This window comes from Lampris incognitus, chromosome 10 (genome assembly GCF_029633865.1).
Source record: "Lampris incognitus isolate fLamInc1 chromosome 10, fLamInc1.hap2, whole genome shotgun sequence".
In the NCBI taxonomy this organism is placed as follows: domain Eukaryota; kingdom Metazoa; phylum Chordata; class Actinopteri; order Lampriformes; family Lampridae; genus Lampris; species Lampris incognitus.
In genome coordinates, this window is record NC_079220.1 from 14,095,546 (window position 1) to 14,117,868 (window position 22,323).

Here is a 22,323-nt window from a genome sequence, read left to right on the forward strand (position 1 = left end):
CTGCTAAAAGTTAAGGAGACTGAGTACCTGTCCAGAGCCAAAGACTGCCTCCTGAGCATATCTGACCAGGCACTCTTTACAGAAGAGATGGCCATCTGAACATTGGGTCATCTTCTCAAATGCAAATTCCCCGTAGCAGCAGCGACATTCTATCAACTGGCCATCCTGGAGAGAAAATTATGCAATATTCAGTGGGTTTTTTTTGTGTCTATGGAGCCACACACTGCTACCCAAATAGCCCGCTGTTATCATGACCAATACTTACAAATGTGCCCCGTATGCAGGCTACAAGCTCTTGCTTTCAGTACTTTATTGTGTAAAGAAAATTATGTGGTTAAATTAAGCCTCAAAGCCACTGGTTGAAAGTATATTTAGACTAAATATGCTGGAATTGAGAGGGCTGCATTATAACAGAGATATTTTGATATCAACTTGGCAAAGACAACTTGGGATTAATTTTAATCTTTGTGTAACTCACATCTTGGTTCCAAAAGCATGTGTTTATATATTTTGATGTGAACACTCGAGTAAAAGCTTATTTGTGTTGTTAAACAGATTTTAAAATGTACTTCGAAGCCTTTTTTTTTTTAGTAAACCGCCCACATGTGCCGTACCATGAAAAATGAAAGCGCGGGGGTGTCAAAATTTGACCTGTTCAGCAGCAGTAAAGTTCCAATTATGTGCAGTTGGTACCTTTTTATATTCATCCTCATTGACCTGAAGTGCCAGTAGGAAATCTTCGTGCTGGAGAGGGAGAAGAATGGACGACAGACAGAAAGACAAAGGGAATGATAATTGCCAAGTGACAGAGCGGTTCACTCATTATTCCCTGCAGAGAAGCCACCATACCATGAAGTCACACAGGAGAAAGCATCATAAAGGAACATGTGACTGTCTTGATGACCAGTAGGTATTGTCTCTGTGATTGCTGTTGGAATGAACAAGAGTGGCATCCATCTAATCATGATAAGTTGATGATTAGCCAGAAAACAGAATATACTACTGTTTTATAGTGATCCTACAGAGCCTGAGGCCTGACCCCCTATCGAGTCCACTGCCCTCATTTCACACTAGGCAGTGTGATGTTGTGAAACCCTGATTCCAAATTTACATTCTTGAATGGCTACAGAATATCTTGTAACACGTTTATGTAAACAAGAATTGGTGGGAGTGGATGCAAAGGTTGATAAATTTACATGAAAACTATTTAGCTGAACTTTCCATAAACAGTTCTGCTGAATCAAACTCCTCAGCAGTAATGGCATGGCTAGGAGCTATCGCGTGATAACAAGACCTAGTTTAGTTTCCTCAGGCAGTATGTCATGAAGTACCAGCCCCTCTCTCAGTGTGGTCAACAGTGGCTACAAAGCATTCAGTCACCAGTTTGCTTTATGGTGGTTGGATTATACAGCTACATATTGTTGGGAGGAGTCAAGTGAGTGGCGAGGTGGGCTGGCTATAAACTTTCTTCACATTCTAAGGTCTTACAAGAAAAAACGTGTTTCACAGTGTGGGTAATTTTGTCTGTGTGACAGAGGGAGCAATGAACAGTGACATACAGCGAAAAAGACTGTGTGGTAAGACTAAGGCAGAGACATTTTTTTGTGTGTGCGCGTATACCTCTGCCCACTCTTTGGCCTTCTGCTGATAGAATGAGAGCTCCTTCTGAACAGAGGCTTCCAGCGTCCCATAAGTCCTGAAGTAACGACGGTCATTCTCAAGGAAATACATCCTTTTTTCGAGTTTAACCGAGTCTGGGGAAGAGAAGAGACAGAGTTAATTTGTTCTTAAAAAGGAGATTGAACCAAATCTTCTCCTTGGGATCCTTGTGCAATACATATATTCCAACTTTGGTATGGTAGCGACTATAATTTGAAAAATGAGTATAAACTTCCTGGTGGGAAAAAAATGTCATGTAAGAAACAATATGACGGTTCACCATGCAAAGCTTATTTTACCACAATAGTACTTTGTAAGATTATGTCTATACATTGTTTGCTTCTTCAGATGTCTCATGTGAATGACATATAGACAAACCCACGTCTGGAATCTGACTGCGCAAGTCAACATTAAGGCTTTTCAAAACAGGCTGGGCATCACTACATCATTTCTGATGTATTTCACTATGGGTATGTAAATGCCTTGAAGATTGTAACTATAACTGAGGACTAGGGCTGTCCCGAATACCTTTTTTTTTTGGGCTTTAAATATTCGGCATCAAGTATTCAAAGGTATTTGAAGGTATGGGGGGGGGGGGGACAGTGCAATAATCAAATTAAGTAAATTACAGCCTTAGACTGTAAAAACTAAATTGCTCACGTTTGCTGTTATTAATTAATTATGTCTTTATCCCATACTATCTGTTAGAGGCCGTTATTGTAATTAATTATAATGCTATTGAGAGACAAAGGCAAAATTGGACTTCATCACAGCAACGCATCGTCATGTTTTTTGCCGTCCTGTCGACTCAATCGCGCAGTTAGTTGTGTTTTTCCCGTGCTGTACTGCCAATCGTTGTTTACCATCTCCCGGGGCAAAAAAAAAAAATACTGACTTTGCCGTCAATTACCATGGTAACGATCGAAGGATTCGAAGAATTCGGGTCAGCCCTACTGAGGACATAAACTTGACTTAATTTTTCACCTTCCACCATCAAATTTATGTTGTGTCTGTAAATTCAAATCAATTCTGACTATTCTGAAAAAGAACGCTGTGCCTGTGTATGTAAACAGCATTTTAAGAACAACAGCATGAAAGAAATTGTATTCACTGTGCTCAAACGCGAAATCTATGTAGCAGCGTTCGGAGGAGGCTCGACTCCGTCGTCTCTTTCCTGAGGGGTCCCCTGATTCCTGCCACTTCTTCAGAGCTTCACATAAGGCCTGAAGGGTTGAAAGGGGTTGTAGTGGAGAGAGACAGAGGGAGTCAGAGGTTGGGGGTTTAAAAAAAGTGATGAAGATAGATGAATGGACACAAGGGAATGTAAAGAGTAAAAAGAGAAATACAAAGAGATGAAAGAAGTTGAAGGTCAAAGAAAGGTGGAGGGTTAGAGAAAGAAGAAAAGGATTGAAGGGAACAGATTGAAAAGTAGAAGAAATATTATGCTCTCATATGCACACAATAAAATCGCCACACTTTATCATAGATACACCTTACTATGGCTGGGTGATACCCAAATACCTCGATATCAATAATGTGACAATATTTTGAGGATGACTATTGGCGCTTTCATAAGAAATCGACACACAAGTAAATTTTGAGAAATTAACACTAATTCAGAAAATTGTATCACATCACTGTAATGCAGCCTTTAAGACCAGGGAATGATGACATTTAAGTTATATCACAATATTACTAAAAGCAAAATCCCAGCTGTCTTGACACATATGACAATATCAGTATTATATGGATATATTGCCCAGCTCTACACTTTACCCTGTGAAGTTCAAGAAATGCATGTGTGCAAGTGGTAATAACCAGCTCATTGTTTGGAATTGACTGCCTTCTAATAACCTGCACCACCAGGTGCTGTCACGTGTGGAATATGAAACCAGCGATACCTTGCGTGTTATTGCATAGTGTCCTTTGAGGGCGTTAAGGGCCCATTTAATATCCTGACAGCTGAGCATCCTGAAGTCAGCCATCAGCAGGTCAGCAGCCTGCATCACGGCCTCTGGTCCAACCGTCCCCAGCTTAGCATAGTCAAACAGGTCCTCTGTCACCTACAAGGACAAACAACCAAGGGCATAAGCAGGGTCCCTATATACTAATATAATTTTCATGCATGTATGCAGATATAAATGAATTAATGTGAGTGAATTCATGTGAATTAAACACTGTTAACTTCCTCTGGCCCTCTTATACTCTATCCGTAACATCCTAAGAGAAAAGACAGAAAAAAATATAGATTTTGTGTGTGTGTGCGCGCGCGTGTGTGTGTGTGTGCGTGTGCCCTAATTTCTGTCAAATTTACCTGAGGGTATTTTTAGCTCCCAGCTGAATCATTCAAATACTGTCTACAATGTTTACCAGGAATCGGATCTCCTTCTTGGAAGGGAGATGAGTCAGCTTTCTATCGTGACTTCGTTTTTCAGCTTTGTATTCAAGCCCAGGTCCCCATTGCAAGTAAGGATTTAATAAAAGCTCAATCACTCCCTCTTGTGTTAATTTTAAAAACAATGACTTTTCCTTCACAGAATTGAAAAAAAAAAAACTGCAAGATTATTCTTTTAAGATAAACATAATTTCACAAAAGACAGCAGTCTGTCATCATTTGTCAACACATACACACATTGAATGCTTGTAAGAATATTAAATATTCACTTTGTTCTTGAAACCATTACCCTCACCAATCCATGCAAATTTAAACCATTTTCTGACTAAGGTTTAGAGAAATTGTACTTACTAATGACTACATTTACAGGTTTGGTGTTGTTGCTCCAGTAAGACCCCAAAACGCTATAGTAGACATGCAGATCTTTATTTTTCAATTACTCTCTCACACACACCATCCTTACTTCTGATTGCGTATCTCCAGACTCCAGCAGGATGCTGGTGGGAGCTGTTGTGGTTGCAGCAGTCTCCTTTCTTGGATATGCTGGGTTTTCCAACAGCAGATTACAGACACTGGAAAAACAACACATATGCATGCAAATACTGCAGTTAGAGGTATGTATCTGCATCAAGAATCAGAGATTTTGGGGAAAAAAAAGACTTATTTTTCAACTAAACAAGGGGCCATCTTCAATTCTGTTATCATTACAAACCCAGATTTAATTTCCTGTGCAGCTGAGACACTAATTGTATTCTTGTGTGAAGTGACAAAGAAAAAAGCCGATGCTCCTTACACATTCAAGTCTTTCACATTGGCCTGTTGGATTAGTTCTGCTACATAGTCTTCCTGGACATCTGGAAATAGATCCAACTGCAGGAGAAAAAGTTATACGGAGATTGGGACGCACAATAAAGAGAGGGGGTTGAAAAAGAGGCGAGGGTATGATTACATCATAGTTATCCATGTCTCTCATATAATTCATTTTCATGGAGAACAAAGCTGTAAGCAACTGTGTGTGCCTGATGTGTGCTACTCACCACCCCAGCAATCAAGGGTCTCACATGAGGTTCCTTGTCCTGCCTCTCAGCCCTGTGACCCTCTGGTGGCACAGACGGACCAGGCCTCACATCTTCTATCCTGAGAATGTCTGCCGGGGGTGGAGGGATGTCAATGAGGGCAGGTGCTGGATTCGCCCCCTCTGGGTTTGGCGCTGGGACTGGAGCCAAAACCAGAGTCGCCTCTCTCATAAGAAGTGCTCTGTGATGGCTGCCTGAGGCTGTGGGAGCAGGGGGAGCAGGAGGGTTGGGTTCGGGTACCCTTGCATTGAGATTAGGAGCTGGGGGTACCTGATTGGGAACTCCAGCGTGGGGTTGAGGGTTGGGGTGGGCCTCCCCTGGTGTCTGGCTTCCTGGAGTGATCTGGTGACCTGTCTCGGGAGGTCCTAATCTCTCTGGGGCAGCAGCTATTAGCACAGCAGGGGCTATCACTGGTCTAACCTGGGGGTATTGAGGAGCCCTGACTGGAGTCTGAGGTTGAGCTAATGGCTGAGAGTCCAGCTCTGGTCTAGCCACAATCTCAATGAGGTTTCCCTGGGTAGGATTTGATTGTAAGGACTTGGGGAGGGCCTGGATTATGAGAGATGGGGCTTGTTCGGTCTGCTGTTTTGGAACAACTACCTTGACCTCTGTCACCTGGAATAACTGGATATGGGACTGTGTGGAGGTGCTGGGCAGAGGTTCAGTTAAGGTATATGTGTGAGGTCTGACCTGCAACTGGGGATGTGCGGATGAAGTACTAGCCTGAGTATTGTCCTGCATGTGTCTACTAGGGCTTGCCTTGGTCTGTGTTTTGGAAGCACGCAAATCAGCCTGTGCACTAGAATTGGGCCCAATGAAAGTACTTGATTGGGGATCTGTCTGCGTATGAATAGAAGAGCCAGATTGTGGCTGAGTGTGTCCAGAAGTGCTAGGTTGAGAGTGAACCTCTATTCGTGCAGGTTCTTTTGATACAATACCATTTGCCTTGGGGTCTGTGGAGGTAGCTGGGGAGTGGGTAGACATGCTTGCTTGGGAGTCTGTGGTGTTTGCTGAAGTACCAGGCTGTGGTTGTGTGTGTCCAGAAGTGCTGGGCTGCAGTGGAACCTGTATGCGTATGGGCGGTCTTGTCCCGATGGCACTGACCATGGCATTCCTGGAGGTGGAGGGGCAAGAGTCAGGGTCCGATAACGGAGCTCCTGAGGCCACGTTGCTTTGACTTGTGACTTCAATTAGGTTTTTGGAGGCCACACTCCAAGTAGCTGCAGGGCGAATCACATGTCTTCGTGATGAAGTGAGTGGCTGCAGGAGAAGCAGGGGAATACAATAAGTATAAGTGTAGAACAAAACAACAAATTACTGAATAGTAGAATATTTACTAAACCTGCAGCTGCTATGCATTTTTTAAATACATCACAATATGCCAATTATTGAAATAAATAAATATCTAGTTATTTTTACTGGCTTTGACATTCCCTCACAATTAAGTTTTCATGAAATACTGATATAAGGTCAATCTCACATGAAAGAAAACAGGACAAACAAGCCTCTATTGACATCCCCACTCAGCATGGGGGTTTTGGTTAAGAGATCACAGGAATACATCACAGTTAAACTTATATCTCAGGTGCTGCAACTCAAAAAAAGTGATTTTGTAACATGGTATCAGGGCTCCAATGCTAACTGTTTCCCCCAAGGAGTACATGTGCTCCTAAATGAAAAGCAGACAAAGCCAGGCTCTAAAATTAACTTTTTGGCTTACCTGCCAAGGTGGTTGGTAGATGAAAAAATGTACTAGCCAAACAGATTTTTTTCCCCCAGTCAAAAAAAAAAAAATTGCTTTTTACTATTGCAATGTGCTATTATTGCTATTTAGCATGTTATCTTGGTCTCATATGCGATTCTCAATCAATATTATAGTTGGGTGCAGTACACTAACTGTATGCAGAAATATTAATTCAACGGTTTCAACACTTAAGTGTAACACATTTGAATTAATAAATTCAGTGGTATTCGGCTGTAAGTGCAAGAAGGATCATTTATTCAGGAGTTTGAGAATATAACAATTATAGATGGATTAACAGTAACAAGTAAAAATAAGTAACAATTATGAGTTCAAAGTCAAAGTTCATATTAATGTTTTTTTAGCTGTAGTAGCATGTTCAGTCTTCTTCAGACAGTTTGCTGTGTTTTTCCTCCTTCTTGTCTCCCACTAATCTCCACATAGCTGTCACAGAAAGTTGAATCAGTTCATCTGGACACAATGTTTATTGAGAGAAATGTTTCATCCCTCGTCAAACAAACGTTTCAAGAATCAGGAAGACTTTGTCATTTCATTTCCCCCAGCCCACAGCAGTGCAACACAAAGACAAAAACACATATCCAAAAACTACAAGAACTTCAAGAACACACATATCCAAACTAACACATATATCCCAAAAAAAATAAATAAACTAAAATAAAAATAAAAAAATCTGTCCAAGAGAACAAATGCCAGCCAGAATGACTGTTGGAACTGCTGGTCTGCATGGGCTAGCAGTTAGCTTAGCCTGCCCCACTTCTGCGTCCTGTCAGACTGCCCTTGGTGCTTCCTCCTCGGGCGCAGCTCCAGGCAGGGGCCGTGATCCTTGGGCCCACCCGACGCAGTAGACCAGGCTTCCCCAGCCGACCCAACACCAGCTCTCCCAGCTAGACACACTACCTCGCACTCCACACAATGACAACAAAAACACCACAGTCAACGCCAGGTGAGGCCTCCGCAGACAGCCCCCGGTGTTATCGGAATTGCCGGTGTGCATGGGCTAGCAGTTAGCTTAGCCTGCCCCGTCTCCGCGTCCTGTCAGACCACCTTTGGTGTTACCTCCTCGGTTGCAGGTCCAGGCAGGGCTGTGGTCCCTGGGCCCACAGGACGCAGCAGACCAAGCTCTCCCAGCCATCAAACAAAGACAAAACTTAAACACAGACATGGACAAAGACACTGCATGGATGGTACTGGGTATCCACTGTTCCTGGTCTCAGGGAAACTGTCTTGGCAGAAGTGTTTTTCACAGTGACTGTTATCTTCTTTCCATGTGAGATGGCAAGTGCTGGTTGCATTTCGGGACAGACAACAAATCCATTGTGTCCCATCTCCATGGATAGTCAAGCAAAATTATTTTGTCTTCTCCTCTTTCCGGGAATCTGACTGTACCAACAAGTTGATAATTTCCACCTGCAGACAAGTTTACAACTTTTTTGCAGATATACCACATTGTGCCTCTGCAGTCATCAGCGGCAGCCTTTTCATCGCTCAAAAACTGCCTGTATGCTTCCTTGACAACTGGGTGTACATTCAGCATATGTAAAAAGTCATCTCCACCTTCCTTCTTGCACTCCTGTAGCAATCTCACAATTATACTGGTATTGGTGCCCACCAGGATTGCCACCTGCTCCATTATGGGTGGGTCTGGACAGATGACAGCCAATGTGTCAATTTTCAAAAGCACCCCAATGACTGGCTACAGTTCAATGAAGCTGTCGTATGGATACTTTTGATCACTGAGTCCCCATATCTCGAGATTGTCAATGGAGTGAAGGAGAAGATGTTTCAAATGCTTCCGATAAAAGGTTTGGTACACAATTGTAACCTGTGAGCCAGTATCTAGGAGTGCCTGTGCATAGATGCCCTCAATTATCACAGGCACTGTCACAGATGGGCCCACCAAACTCTTGGGTAACTTGGCTTTGGGCTGAATGACACTATTTTGTACATATAAGGAACGTGCTTTGTTTGGGGGTTCAGACCGCTCCCTTACTGACCCCCCCCCCGCATGTTTCCCGACATCTTGACTTCCTGAATCAGGCGCCGATTGACCTTACGTAAATCCTCTTATCTTCTCCTTGGCAATCTCGAGACAAATGCCCATCTTCACCACAGCGAAAACCGAAAACCCCTTCCTTCTTTACAGCACTGCTTTGTAAGGAAGTGACAGTGGCAAAAGGTTGTGAATTCTGAGACACACCTCCCCCAGGACGTGGTCCTTCCTCTAAAGAGTGTGGCAATTTTACTTCAGTGGTGACTTTTAGCAGATGGCTGACTTGGGTGGCCAGCCCTTTCAGCTCTTGTTTGAGGTCATTTAGTTCATGTCTTACTGGGTTAGGTTCAACTGCAATCTTTGCTGTAGCTGCTTTACACTTCAGTTTTGTTCGAGTTTCTAGTCTGTTTTCCTCTTCTCTTATTTCTCTCATGAGTTGTGGGAGAGAGAGTGGGCTTCGGGTATTTTCAGTTACTGTCAGCTTCATTGCAATGATGTCATGTGGTAGGGCACCCCTTAGAATCTGCTCTATGCGCAAGCTGTCAAGGTTCTCTCTGGTAATCAACATCCTGTTCATTAGCTTGTCCTTTCGGTACACAAAGTCAGACAGCTTTTCCCCATATTCTTGGGAGTGTTCTATGGAAATGCAAGAGAAGATCAGTTCAGTTATCAGTGAAACCAAAGACATTGTCTAGGGCAACCAAGTACTCTGTTAATGTAGCAGAGGGCTGAGAGCCTTGAAGGAACCTAATTGTGTCAGCTGCTGGCCCCCTCAAACTTTCCACTACACGTTGCTTCTTTGTATGTTCAGCACATTTCCACTCCTCTATCTGACTAGTTTGGTCCAGCCAAGTATCAAAGTCCTTTCTTCTGCAGGCACTGGTTTCTGCCCAGAGAAGATTCCAAGTTTCTGATAATGTGTTTCCTCATTTTCTGGCAATCCTTAACAAGGTGGCCCAACGCCGAGAGCATGTAAGGATCCACCGACTGCTGTGGCGATGTGTGGACATCAGATCAGCACTTCACATCCTCCCATGATCGTCCTTCTGTCTCCAAGAAGGCTAACTGTTTCTTTTGAAATTCACTGGACTCATTAACTGAGTCATCCCTCACTCTGAGTGCAGCTGCTTATAGCCACCTTCCATGGACCTCCATCCACTAGTGTGCCTATCTCAGGGGGAATTTTGTCCGTGACCAACTTCTCACTGCATCACACAAGGATGATAACCTTTCCACTTTCATTAAACTGTCGCCCTCTGATCTGAATCCTTCCAAATGCTTTTACTGTCACCAATGCCACAGTTATGGGCAGGTCATCAGTACTTTCATCTACCCCTGTGAGCAGGAGGGCAAGGTCCGGATCTATATGCTCTCCTCTGCACCATGATAGGAATCTAGCCTGCTCCATATTGAACATCTTATGGTATTTAACTGTTCTTAAATTAATAATTTATTTATGTAATAGCCCTATGATCCCAACAGTGTCTCCAATTATGTAAACATTTCTTAGGCACTATTTATAGTGTATTTAGTATTGTGCCTCTAGGAGCCTAAATTCTTAAGTGTGGCAGAAGTTCCACAAGGGTTATTTTACATGAATTTATACTGACTAAATGACACGGTGCCTCCACCTGAAATAACAAAACACCCCCTATTGTGTGTAATTATCTCCCAGGAAAACTAAGAATAAACTCCATCCATCCATTATCCAAACCGGCTATCCTGCTCTCAGGGTAGCGGGGATACTGGAGCCTATCCCAGCAGTCACTGGGCAGCAGGCGGGGAGACACCCTGAATGGGCCGCGAGGCCATAACATGGGTTTCCTCCAGGTGCTGTGGTTTTCTCCCACAGTCCAAAGACAAGCTACATTAATAAATTCATTCAATCAGTATTCATTTTCCAAACCACTTATCCTGATGAGGGTTGCGAGGTGCTGGAGCATTTCCAAGTGCTCATAGGGCGGAAGACGGGGAAATACCCTGGACAGGTTGCCAGTCCATCGCAGACATTAATAAAATAATTTACAATATAAATTGTAAATGAAATTAATTACACACACACACACACTGTGTGTGTGCGTGCACACTAAAGGACACACACCTGTGCAACAGCACATACCACCAAAATCACACATTGGCTCATGCCTACTAGATGCAAAGGATATTATTGGTTGTCCAGCTGCTTTTGCATGTTGGCTGTCTGGCATGCTCAGCCACTCCACAACAGGAATGGGATCATGTTAACTGCCATGTTAACGTTAGCCGCCTCAGTTAAACCTTGCAAAGCCTCGTTAGTTAAACCCTGCGAATCCCCCTCGCCAGATTCCTCTTTCTCCTTGTGTTTTTTGCTCAAAACAAAAAAAATTATGGGCTTTATTTTTAGCGATGTCTTTGCAATATTTTTTAAATGTGTCTGTCCCTGAGCGATTATGGTAGATTGTAATCTTTACTTACATACTGTGCACGTAAATTATTTTTTCGGTTCGCACCAGTGACAGACTAAGGTAAAAAAAAAAAAAAAGGGCCCTGCCATTTGCGACATATACTGTCACGGCAGCCCTGTTTCCAAACCCAGCACCAATCTCAACCTCACCTTTAGCAAAGTAATACTAGGCCTATTACTAGGACTGTTGCACTAGATTCAGTATTATCATAGCACATGTCTTAGGCCGAATTCCAATTCCCCCTACCTGGCCCTACCCCTAGTTTTGGAGTGCCCTCTACTGGGTAGTGGCCCTTCACAACGGAGCTACAAGGGGTAGGGTTTAAAATCTTTACCTAGGAAATGGGACGCCACTTGTTACATCATCACCTCCATTGTTAAGTCTGCTGCTCAGAATTTTATTAGTTGTTTGGTTTGCTCAGGAGTCCCTGGAATGTTACAACATGGTTATAACATGGTTGTAACAGATTTGTTACTATAATGGTAGCAAGGAACAGGCTTTAATATAAAATGTATAGTACTATACATTTTATATTAAAGCCTGTTGCTTGCTACCATTATCATCTATTATAGTGACAAATCTGTCCATATTTGCAGGACAGAACAAGACAGATTATCAATCGGCAATAGCCAGAAAGCACATTTACACATGGGCTATTTCAGTGTAGTCTTACCCATAGACATTTCTGCCCTGGGTCACACAACATGAAGGAATCTCTATGAATTAATTATGAATTATGGGACCGAGCCACTTGATTTTTGATATATTTTGCACAACTGTAGCTCAAACAGACATTTCAGACAACCTAAACTTTGAAATTAAAAATGACATAATTGATCGAATGACACTTAATGACAACAATCATAAACATTCATAAAGACTGCTTCATGATCAGGACAGGTATCATGTCATGGTTGTGACAGTGTCATATCAGTCTTATCACACCCCTTCAAATAACGTGTTCATCTGCCCCGCACTGATATCAGATGAGTGGGGAAATGCAGTAAATTTGTGGCTGGATCATTTTTCAAGCTTCATATACAGGACATGGAAATTACTGAACTGTCACTCACAAATCGTTGTTTACATGAAGTTCTACTGACATCGTGAATAGCAATTTTCCTGAAATGCTTGTTATAACGATTAAATTACATTTTCCTTTGCATCTACATTAAACTAATATATTCCTACTGATTTTAAAACCTTTGCATGATTATTTGAATGGGCTTCTTTCCCCGCACCAGGAGCCATGTTCCATGTTGCTCTGCTTCAGTTTGTAAAGCATTCGAGGGTCATTTGGTAGGCTAGATGACCGCTACCCCTTGATCCCCAAAACAAATGGGACATGCTACGCTACGCAGCCACGCGCAAAACGGAGGGGTAGGGCCAAGTGGGGGAATTGGACCTTGCCGTCAACACAGGTCAGTTTCTCCTAGAATTTTTTTCGGCAGCAGTGCTGTTGTTTGTATGTCAATTTTATTTGTGTAGCTCATTATCACAAATTACAAATTTGCCTCAGTGGGCTTTACAGCAATACAACATCCTGTCCTTAGACCCTCACATCTGATAAGAAAAAAGTCCCCCCCCTCCCCTCCAAAAAACAAAAAAAAACACTTTTACAGGGGGAAAACAATAAGAAAAAACCGAACATGCGACGCTGGCCAGTATTCATGCATGGCAGAATAGCTTAAAATTTCAGCATTTTCACTAGATTTGGGGAAGACTTGGGGGCACACATTTGGTGGGGGGGTACAGGGTCCTTTCAAGAAAATCTGATGTTTTTCAATAAAAAAAATAATAAAAATGCAATATCACATAATTTTGGGTCATTATTGCCATATCTTAGTACAAAAAGCTAGAGCAGATCCTAAATAAATAACACCCCAAAAGCTTAAAGACAAAACTTGCTAAAGATATTCACTGGGGACCAACTACAACCATTAGATTTGGGAAAAGTCATTTAGTTAGTTTTGATGCTCTCCATGTTGATTTTACATTCATTCAGCTTAGCTGGTGCTCAAAACGGCTTGGGAGCTGTGCCCAAGCCTTATAATGGTAAGCAAAACCCTGCTGTAGCCTAAACTGTAAATTTACTGCCAAACTGACAACTTACTGCTAATTTTTTCCTCTCCTCCACTTGCATTTACCGTCACTTTTCTGACGCTCGGGGCCGGTTTCACAGACAAGGCTTAAGCCTCGTCCCAGACTAAAATGTCTGTTTGAGTTGTCTTAACTCAAAGTGACTTGCACAGACACATCTTAAAATAGTCCTAGATTTAGCCTGTTCTGGATTAAACTAAACTGACTGCGAAAAGGAGGATCATAGTTACTCTAGGACTAAATTGAAGCTTAAATTAATCCTTCAAAGAGGCAGGTTTAATTTCTGCTTAGCAGTTTGTGAGGGAGCATGGACTACTTGGAATATCTAAATGAAGACCAACATGCAATACAGAGGCCAGCCAGACGAGTACTTGTGGATAGAAGTAATCCATTAAATTACTTTGATGAAATAACTTTTCAAGACCGCTTTTGTATGTATAAAGAAAATGCACTGGAGATCATATCTTTGCTTGATCTTAGACTTTCCTCTGTCTCAAAGAGGAAGGCCGTTACCCAGTTCTCTCCAAGTTCTGATCACTTTGAGATTTCTGGCTTCTGGAATGTTTCATCGTGAAACTGGTGATTTATGTGGTGCCAGTGAAGCAACTGTGTGTAGAATAGTTCACAAAGTCTGTAGGGCCATTTGTGAACTGAGGAATATTTACATCAAGTTTCCTGATGCTCCTGGCCAAGCCAAATATAAAGTGCAATTCTATGAATATGGGCACTTCCCAGGAGTGATTGGCTGTATAGATGGATGTCATGTTCCCATCAAGTGTCCATCAACTCCTGATGCTGAGGAGTACAGGAACCGCAAGAACTGGTTTTCCATCAATGTTCAGGGTGTATGCACTCCTAATTTAGAGTTTTCTAACATTGTTGCTCGTTGGAAAGGTGCAACTCACGATTCAAGGATTTTTCTCAACTCTTCATTGTGTGCTCAGTTTCAGAGAGGACAACTCCTTGGTGACAGTGGATATGGTCAGAGTAACTTTTTATTCACCCCATACATAAAACCCACAACAGCTGAGCAGCAAAGATACAACAGAGCTCATATCCGCACTAGAGGGCTGGTCGAGCGTATGTTTGCAGTATGGAAAAACCGATTCCAGTGTTTACGCAATACACTTCGTTTTGAGCCAAGAAGATGCTGCAAGGTGATAATTGCTACAGCTGTGCTCCACAACTACCTGAGGCAGCATTGCTGTCCTGATCCTCCAATGGAAGACCGGGATCAAACAGATGTGCCCATGGCTGAGGCAGGGAATGACCAAAGAGGACTTGCATACAGAGCTGCTTTCACATTGCAGCACTTCAGCTAGATGAGATGTATTTAAATATGGAATGTATTCATTATGGCCTATTTTTGCTTGGATGTTTTTTTGTACATGGTGTGCAGCAAATTAAATGAGTGACTAAACCAAAGCTGGTTTAAAATGTAGTTTGTGGTGATTAAAATACTCAAACTCATGAATATGCAAATGACAAAACATTTATTTATTTTTACGTATATTGTTCATCATGGCTGGCAACCACAATTGTCTCATTACTGTATCTTTTTTGGATAGCTCTCTCGTCCAACTTCATATCCAATTCAACCTGTAGAATTCTCATTTTCATTTCATGTTCTTCCTTCAGATATTTCAGTTTATGCTCATGAAATTCTCTGGCTAACTTTTCATGCATGGTCATCTTTTTTGTTCTCTGTTGAGAGGTGGCAGCAGCATCTTCTCTTAAGGATGTTATAGTAGATGTAGAGGGCCCACACTCAGTGGACACTGCAGGCTCTTCCACACTGCTCAGATTCCTTTCCTCTGGAAAAACAACACTGTTAGAAGCACAAATGAACTCATATGGTCCATAGAATGGAAGAAGAATAAAGATTGACACAGTCAGTGTAATACATTTACTAAAGGAAGTAACCAATTTACTTTCTTTGGTATATTTACCATTTGTGCTCAGTTCTTCATCTGAACTATCCAAATGGTCAGCATCTGGTATACCATCCAGAGGTTGCTGGGGTTCAATAATTCCAGACAGCAAGTCACTCAATTCATCAGCCTTGTCTTTTTTGGTGGTCCACCACCAGTATTAAATCTCTCTCTTCTGGTTTTTGCATTTTCTCTTTTTAAAGCCAGTTTAATATTCTCCCACAGAGTCTAAAGGCAGATATCATTCAATATTAGTAATGTCAAAAATATGAATTTGATAAATGTGGAATACTGATAATAATGTAGATTTCTCACCTGAAGTTGTTGTACTGTTCTTGTGGTTACATTTTCATTTGCATTGAATTCACTGCAAATTGCGGCCCAAGCATTCTTTTTCTTTTGCTCAGTAGCAGTAGTATGGTTTTTACTTTCAATAACCGGATGGTTTGATAAAATTTGTTTTAGTAGCGTTTTTTCATACTCACTAAAGTTTTTTTGAACGAATTCTTTTTGCCTCTGCCATTGTTATGTCTCAGGATTCATACCATTAAATTGTGTTTTCGATTCCACTCCGGGTTTTTATGAGCACCATGAGACGAACGGCATGTGCTCATACTTAACCTGATGAGGTTTAACCCAGGTGCTCTCATTTAGACTTACTTATCTTACTCCAGGACTCCCTAGTCTTCGACTAACTAAACCAAATTTAAGATACGTTCATGGAGGCTACTTAAATGTCCTAGTTTAACTAATATGGATTAAGGACTGATCCTGGCTTGATTTAAGCCCTGTCTGTGAAACCGGCCCTCCATCTCTCAACACTCGCTACGCAAACACATTACATACTGCCCTATTCCTTTAAGGAGCTACGTTATTTATAGCAGTACCTTTCACATATATGTCCTTTGAAGAACGAGGAGAGGGAGGATTCTGGGATTTGATGCCCTAGTCGATGACTATACATTTTATTTTCCCCCTATTATACCAATTAATTCTGAGTGGCCCAAATGGCCAATGGTTGCCTGCGGCCCATCTTGGCATTTGCCCAAAATTCCAGATGGCCAGTCTGTCACTGGTTCGCACATATCCTTTTTTCGGGGCAAATGCAAGTTAAATACTCGCACTATAGAGCCCTGAGTATAGCGATGTAGTATAAAAATGTTGAAGGAAAAAAAGAGTTTTTTTTTTTTTTTGGTTCACCTCCAGTATTCTGACATCATCATCAGCATCGTCTGGCACCAAAACAGGGCTGGTGGGTACCAGCGTCACAGGCTCCTCATCTGAGTCGTCAGAAATGGTGATGAGCTCCCTGTGACGGGTCCGACGGCCTAAACATGCAAACATCCAAGCATTCTCTTTACAAATCACTATGAAAGCGTGAGAAGACACTTAATATATGAAAATTTACAATGGGAGGTGCTGGAATCAATAAAAGGTCACAAAGATTTTGGGCTTTGCAAAAAGTTTTGCAGCTGTAGAAATATTTTTTGCATGTGTGAAAAAGTTTTGTGCACCAAGATATAATCTGCACGTGTTAAAGGTTGTTGTAGCTGTAGAAATATTTTGTTTATGTGTAATTTAAATTTGTGCAAGAATATTTCAGCAGAGAGGTTTCACAAGTAAGAGATGGACACACAATTTCGCATCTTCGTGTGTGACACTTAAGTTAAAACCACAAGCTACAAAATACTACTACTACTACTACTTTCGGCTGCTCCCGTTAGGGGTCGCCACAGCGGATCATCCGTTTCCATTTCTTCCTGTCTTCTGCGTCTTCCTCTGTCACACCAGCCACCTGCATGTCTTCCCTCACCACATACATAAACCTTCTCTTTGGCCTTCCTCTTTTCCTCTTCCCTGGCAGCTCCATATTCAGTATCCTTCTCCCAATATACCCAGCATCTCTCCTCCACACATGTCCAAGCCATCTCAATCTTGCCTCTCTTGCTTTGTCTCCAAACCGTCCAACCTGAGCGGTCCCTCTAATATAATCGTTCCTAATCCTGTCCTTTTTCGTCACTCCCGGTGAAAATCTTAGCATCTTCAACTCTGCCACCTCCAGCTCTGCCTGCTGTCTTTTCGTCAGTGCCACTGTCTCCAAACCATATAACATAGCTGGTCTCACAACAATCTTGTAAACCTTCCCTTTAACTCTTGCTGGTACCCTTCTGTCGCAAATCACTCCTGACACTCTTCTCCACCCACTCCACCCTGCCTGCACTCTATTCTTCACCTTGCTTCTGCACTAGTATTTAAACTCAAATGCCTTTGTCACCTCCACTCCTTCCATCCTCACCATTCCACTGTCCTCCCTCTCATTCACGCATAGGTATTCCGTCTTGCTCCTACTGATTTTCATTCCGCTTCTCTCCAGTGCATACCTCCACCTCTCCAGGCTCTCCTCAACCTGCACCCTACTCTCGCTACAGATCACAATGTCATCCGCGAACATCATCGTCCATGGAGACTCCTGCCTGATCTTGTCCGTCAACCTGTCCATCACCATTGCAAACAAGAAAGGGCTCAGAGCCGATCCTTGATGTAATCCGACCTCCACCTTGAACCCATCTGTAATTCCAACCACACACCTCACCATTGTCACACTTCCCTCATACATATACTGCACCACTCCTACATACTTCTCTGCAACTCCTGACTTCCTCATACAATACCACACCTCCTCTCTCGGCACCCTGTCGTATGCTTTCTCTAAATCTACAAAGACACAATGCAACTCTTTCTGGCCTTCTCTATACTTATCAATCAACATTCTCAAAGCAAACATCGCATCTGTGGTGCTCTTTCGTGGCATGAAACCATACTGCTGCTCGCTGATCATCACCTCTCCTCTTAACCTAGCTTCTATTACTCTTTCCCAAATCTTTATGCTGTGGCTGATCATCTTTATACTTCTGTAGTTGTTACAGTTCTGCACATCGCCCTTGTTCTTGAAAATCGGTACCAGTATGCTTCTTCTCCACTCCTCAGGCATCCTCTCACTTTCCAAGATTGTGTTAAACAATCTACTTAAAAACTCCACTGCCATCTCTCCTAAACACCTCCATGCCTCCACAGGTATGTCATCAGGACCAACTGCCTTTCCACTCATCATCCTCTTCATAGCTGCCCTCACTTCCCCCTTGTTAATCCACGGAACTTCCTGATTCACTATCCCTACATCATCCAACCCTCTCTCTCTCTCTCATTTTCTTCATGCATCAGCCCCTCAAAGTATTCCTTCCACCTTCTTAGCACACTCTCCTCGCTTGTCAGCACATCATCTCTATCCTTGATCGCCCTAACTTGCTGCACATCCTTTGCAGCTCGGTCCCTCTGTCCAGCCAATCGGTACAAGTCCTTTTCTCCTTCCTTAGTGTCTAACCTGTCATACAACTCACCATATGCCTTTTCCTTTGCCACCTCTCTCTTTGCTTTACGCTGCATTTCCTTGTACTCCTGTCTACTTTCTTCACCTCTCTGACTATCCCACTTCTTCTTTGCCAACCTTTTCCTCTGTATACTTTGCTGTACTTCCTCATTCCACCACCAAGTCTCCTTGTCTTCCTTCCTCTGTCCTGATGACACACCAAGTACCTTCCGAGCTACAAAATACAAGCATGAATTTTGACCGCTTTTACACCTGAGCTGACGAGCCAAATTGCACGCTGCCCACTGACTATCAAATAGGACTCCCTAAAAACTTGGTATTTCACCCAGACGGGTGTGGTTTGCAGGACATAGCAGTGCACGCTTCTGCGAGCTCCGTAACCGTCTCAGCCCATGTTCTTGAGTGCATGTTCATGAGTTTTCCACGATAGAGGGTGAGTTTCGTTAGGTTTGTACAAATAATGTAGGTCACTATTTTTAATTTGACCTATCTAGTCATGCTAAAATTAGTATGTCATAACATGTACCCCATATCATGTGCCATGAAAATATTGGATGAAATTTACTGGCTGGCTAGCATTAGCTAACTGTAAACAAGCAAAATTCATCATTGTATTTTGTAGCTTGTGCTTGTAACTTCAGTAGGCGGGTTTCCATTAACCTGTTAAATGCGCAGTCTGAAATTGCAAAATAAAAGACGAGTAATAGAAACACATACTACTACTACTACTACTATTTCTACTTTTGGCTGTTTCCATTAGGGTTCGCCACAGCAGATCATCCGTTTCCATCTCTTCCTGTCCTCTGCATCTTCCTCTGTCACACCAGCCATCAGTATGTCCTCTCTCACCACATCCATAACCCTCCTCTTTGGCCTTCCTCTTTTCCTCTTCCCTGGCAGCTCCATATTCAGCACCCTTCTCCCAATATACCCTGCATCTCTCCTCTACATATGTCCAAACCATCTCAATCTTGTCTCTCCTGCTTTGTCTCCAAACCGTCCAACCTGAGCTGTCACTCTACTATACTTGTTCTTAACCCTGTCCTTCTTCGTCACTCCCAATGAAAATCCAAGTATCTTCAACTCTGCCACCTCCAGCTCCGCCTCCTCTTTTCATCTGATCCACTGTCTCCAGACCAGATAACATAGCTGGTCTCACAACCATTTTGTAAGCATTCCCTTTAACTCTTGCTGGTACCCTTCTATCGCAAATCACTCCTGATACTCTTCTCCACCCTGCCTATACTCTCTTCTTCACCTCTCTTCTGCACTCCCAGTTACTTTGGACAGTTGACCCCAAGTATTTAAACTGATATGCCTTCATCACCTCTACTCCTTGCATCCTCACCATTCCACTGTCCTCCCTCTCATTCATGCATATATATTCTGTCTTGCTCCTACTGACTTTTATTCCTCTTCTCTCCAGTGCATCCCTCCACCTCTCCAAGCTCTCCTCCACCTACAACCTACTCTCGCTACAGATCAAAATGTCATCCGCAAACATCATAGTCTATGGAGACTCCTTCCTGATCTCGTCCGTCACCATTGCAAACAAGAAAGGGCTCAGAGCCGATCCTTGATGTAATCCCACCTCCACCATGAACCCATGATTTTCCAACTGCACACCTCACAACTGTCACACTTCCCTAACACATATCCTGCACCACTCCTACATACTTCTCCGCAACTCCCGACTTCCTCATACAATACCACACCCCACAGTAATAGAAACACATACATTGGGGGGGGGGACCAACAACCCTCAAATATCACAAAAAAGTTGATACACTCGCATGAGGTGGTTTTTCAGATTTAAGTCAAGGTAGCCACACCTATCTAATACCTAATATGCAGACCATAAATTAGATTTCCATACCGGATCGGTCGAGGCCCAGGTTACCAACGACCGCCACCGGTACTGTTGGCCAGCAGGATGCCAGTGGAAACTCTGCTGCTGTTGGGCAAAGGAGAAGGAGACAGGGAAGGCATGTCCAGAGGCAGCGGGAGAGGAGGAAGGGTAGGAGTGTGGAGGTGAGAGTTGAAAGGTAGATATACTGTGTGTGCAAGAGACCAGGTGGAAGGGGAGTAAGGCCAGGAGTATCAGAGGTGGGTTCAAACTCTTCTACCATGGTGCGGATGGGAGGAGAAATGGGGTAGGGGTAATTCTGAAGGAAGAGTATGTCAAGAGTGTGTTGGAGGTGAAGAGTGTCGGGCGGAGTGATGATTATGAAGCTGGAAATCGAAGGTGTGATGATGACTGTTATCAGTGCATATGCCCGCATGTTGGGTGTGAGATGGAAGAGAAAGAAGAATTCTGGAGTGAATTGGACAAAGTGGTGTAGTGGGTACCCAAGGAGGAGAGTGCTGATTGGAGAGGACTTCAATGGACATATTGGTGAAGGGAACGGATGTGATGAGGAGGGGATGGGCAGGTATGGTGTCAAGGAAAAGAATGTGGATGGACAGATGGTGGTAGATTTTGCGAAAAGGATGGAAATGGCTGTGGTGAATACATATTTCAAGAAGAGGGAGGAACACAAGGTGACATACATGAGTGGAGGAAAGTGCACACAGGTGGACTATATCTTATGCAAGGAGGCGTGATCTGAAAGGGATCGGAGACTACAAGGAGGTGACAGGGGAGAACGTAGCTAGGCAGCATTGGATGGTGGTCTGTAGGACGATTTTGGAGACCAAGAAGAGGAAGAGGGTGAAGGCAGAGCCAAGGATCAAATGGTGGAAGTTGAAGAAAGAAGACTATTGGAGTTAAGGGAGGAGTTAAGACAGGCACTGGGAGGTAATGAAGAGTTGCCGCATGGCTGGGCAACCACTGCAGAAATTGTGAAGGAGACAGCTAGGAAGGTACTTGGTGTGTCATCTGGACAGAGGAAGGAAGACAAGGAGACTTGGTGGTTGAATGAGTGAGTACAGGAAAGTATACAGAGGAAGAGGTTGGCAAAGAAGAAGTGGGATAGTCAGAGAGATGAAGAAAGTAGACAGGAGTAAAAGCAGATGAGGTATAAAGCAAATAAAGAGGTGGCGAAGGCAAAGGAAAAGGCATATGCCGAGTTGTATGAGAGGTTGGACAGTAGGGAAGAAGAAGAGGACTTGTACCATTTGGCTAGACAGAGGGATCAAGCTGGGAAGGATATGCAGCAGGTTAGGGCAATGAAAGAAATAGATAGAAATGTGCTGACAAATGAGGAGAGTGCGCTGAGAAGGTGGAAGGAGTACTTTGAAGGGCTGATGAATGAAGAAAATGAAAGAAAGAGAAGGTTGGATGATGTAGGGATAGTGAATCGGGAAGTGCGATGGATTAGCAAGGAAGAAGTGAGGGCAGCTATGAAGAGGACGAAGAGTGGAAAGGCAGTTGGTCCAGATGACATACCTGTGGAGGCATGGAGGTGTTTAGGAGAGATGGTAGCGGAGTTTTTTTGTTTTGGATTCCCCCCTCCCCAATTGTACTCGGCCAATTACCCCTAACTTCCGAGCCGTCCAGGTCTCTGGTCCACCCCCTCTGCCGATCTGGGGAGGGCTGGAGACTACCACATGCCTCCTCCGATACATATGAAGTTGCC

General features: G+C 43.1%; 1 protein-coding gene and 1 long non-coding RNA gene across 5 annotated transcripts in view; both read right to left on the bottom strand.

Moving 5' to 3' along the window:
- rnf216 (ring finger protein 216) overlaps window positions 1–22,323 on the bottom strand; it is a 48,024-nt gene that overhangs the window by 20,033 nt on the left and 5,668 nt on the right. For all 4 annotated transcript variants that reach the window (XM_056288522.1, XM_056288523.1, XM_056288524.1 and 1 more), the window contains exons 3-11: window positions 16,558–16,685; window positions 5,092–6,390; window positions 4,848–4,924; window positions 4,518–4,626; window positions 3,561–3,722; window positions 2,771–2,882; window positions 1,621–1,754; window positions 694–744; window positions 28–165 (exon numbers count right to left, since the gene is read on the bottom strand). In XM_056288522.1, coding sequence (XP_056144497.1) covers window positions 28–165; window positions 694–744; window positions 1,621–1,754; window positions 2,771–2,882; window positions 3,561–3,722; window positions 4,518–4,626; window positions 4,848–4,924; window positions 5,092–6,390; window positions 16,558–16,685 — 2,210 coding nt within the window. The remainder of the gene's footprint in view (window positions 1–27; window positions 166–693; window positions 745–1,620; window positions 1,755–2,770; window positions 2,883–3,560; window positions 3,723–4,517; window positions 4,627–4,847; window positions 4,925–5,091; window positions 6,391–16,557; window positions 16,686–22,323) is intronic.
- On the bottom strand, window positions 14,750–16,539 carry LOC130119927 (uncharacterized). Its single transcript, XR_008810868.1, has 3 exons — window positions 15,673–16,539; window positions 15,376–15,585; window positions 14,750–15,240 (listed from the first exon to the last, which is right to left on the bottom strand). It is a non-coding gene; the product is annotated as an uncharacterized LOC130119927 (long non-coding RNA).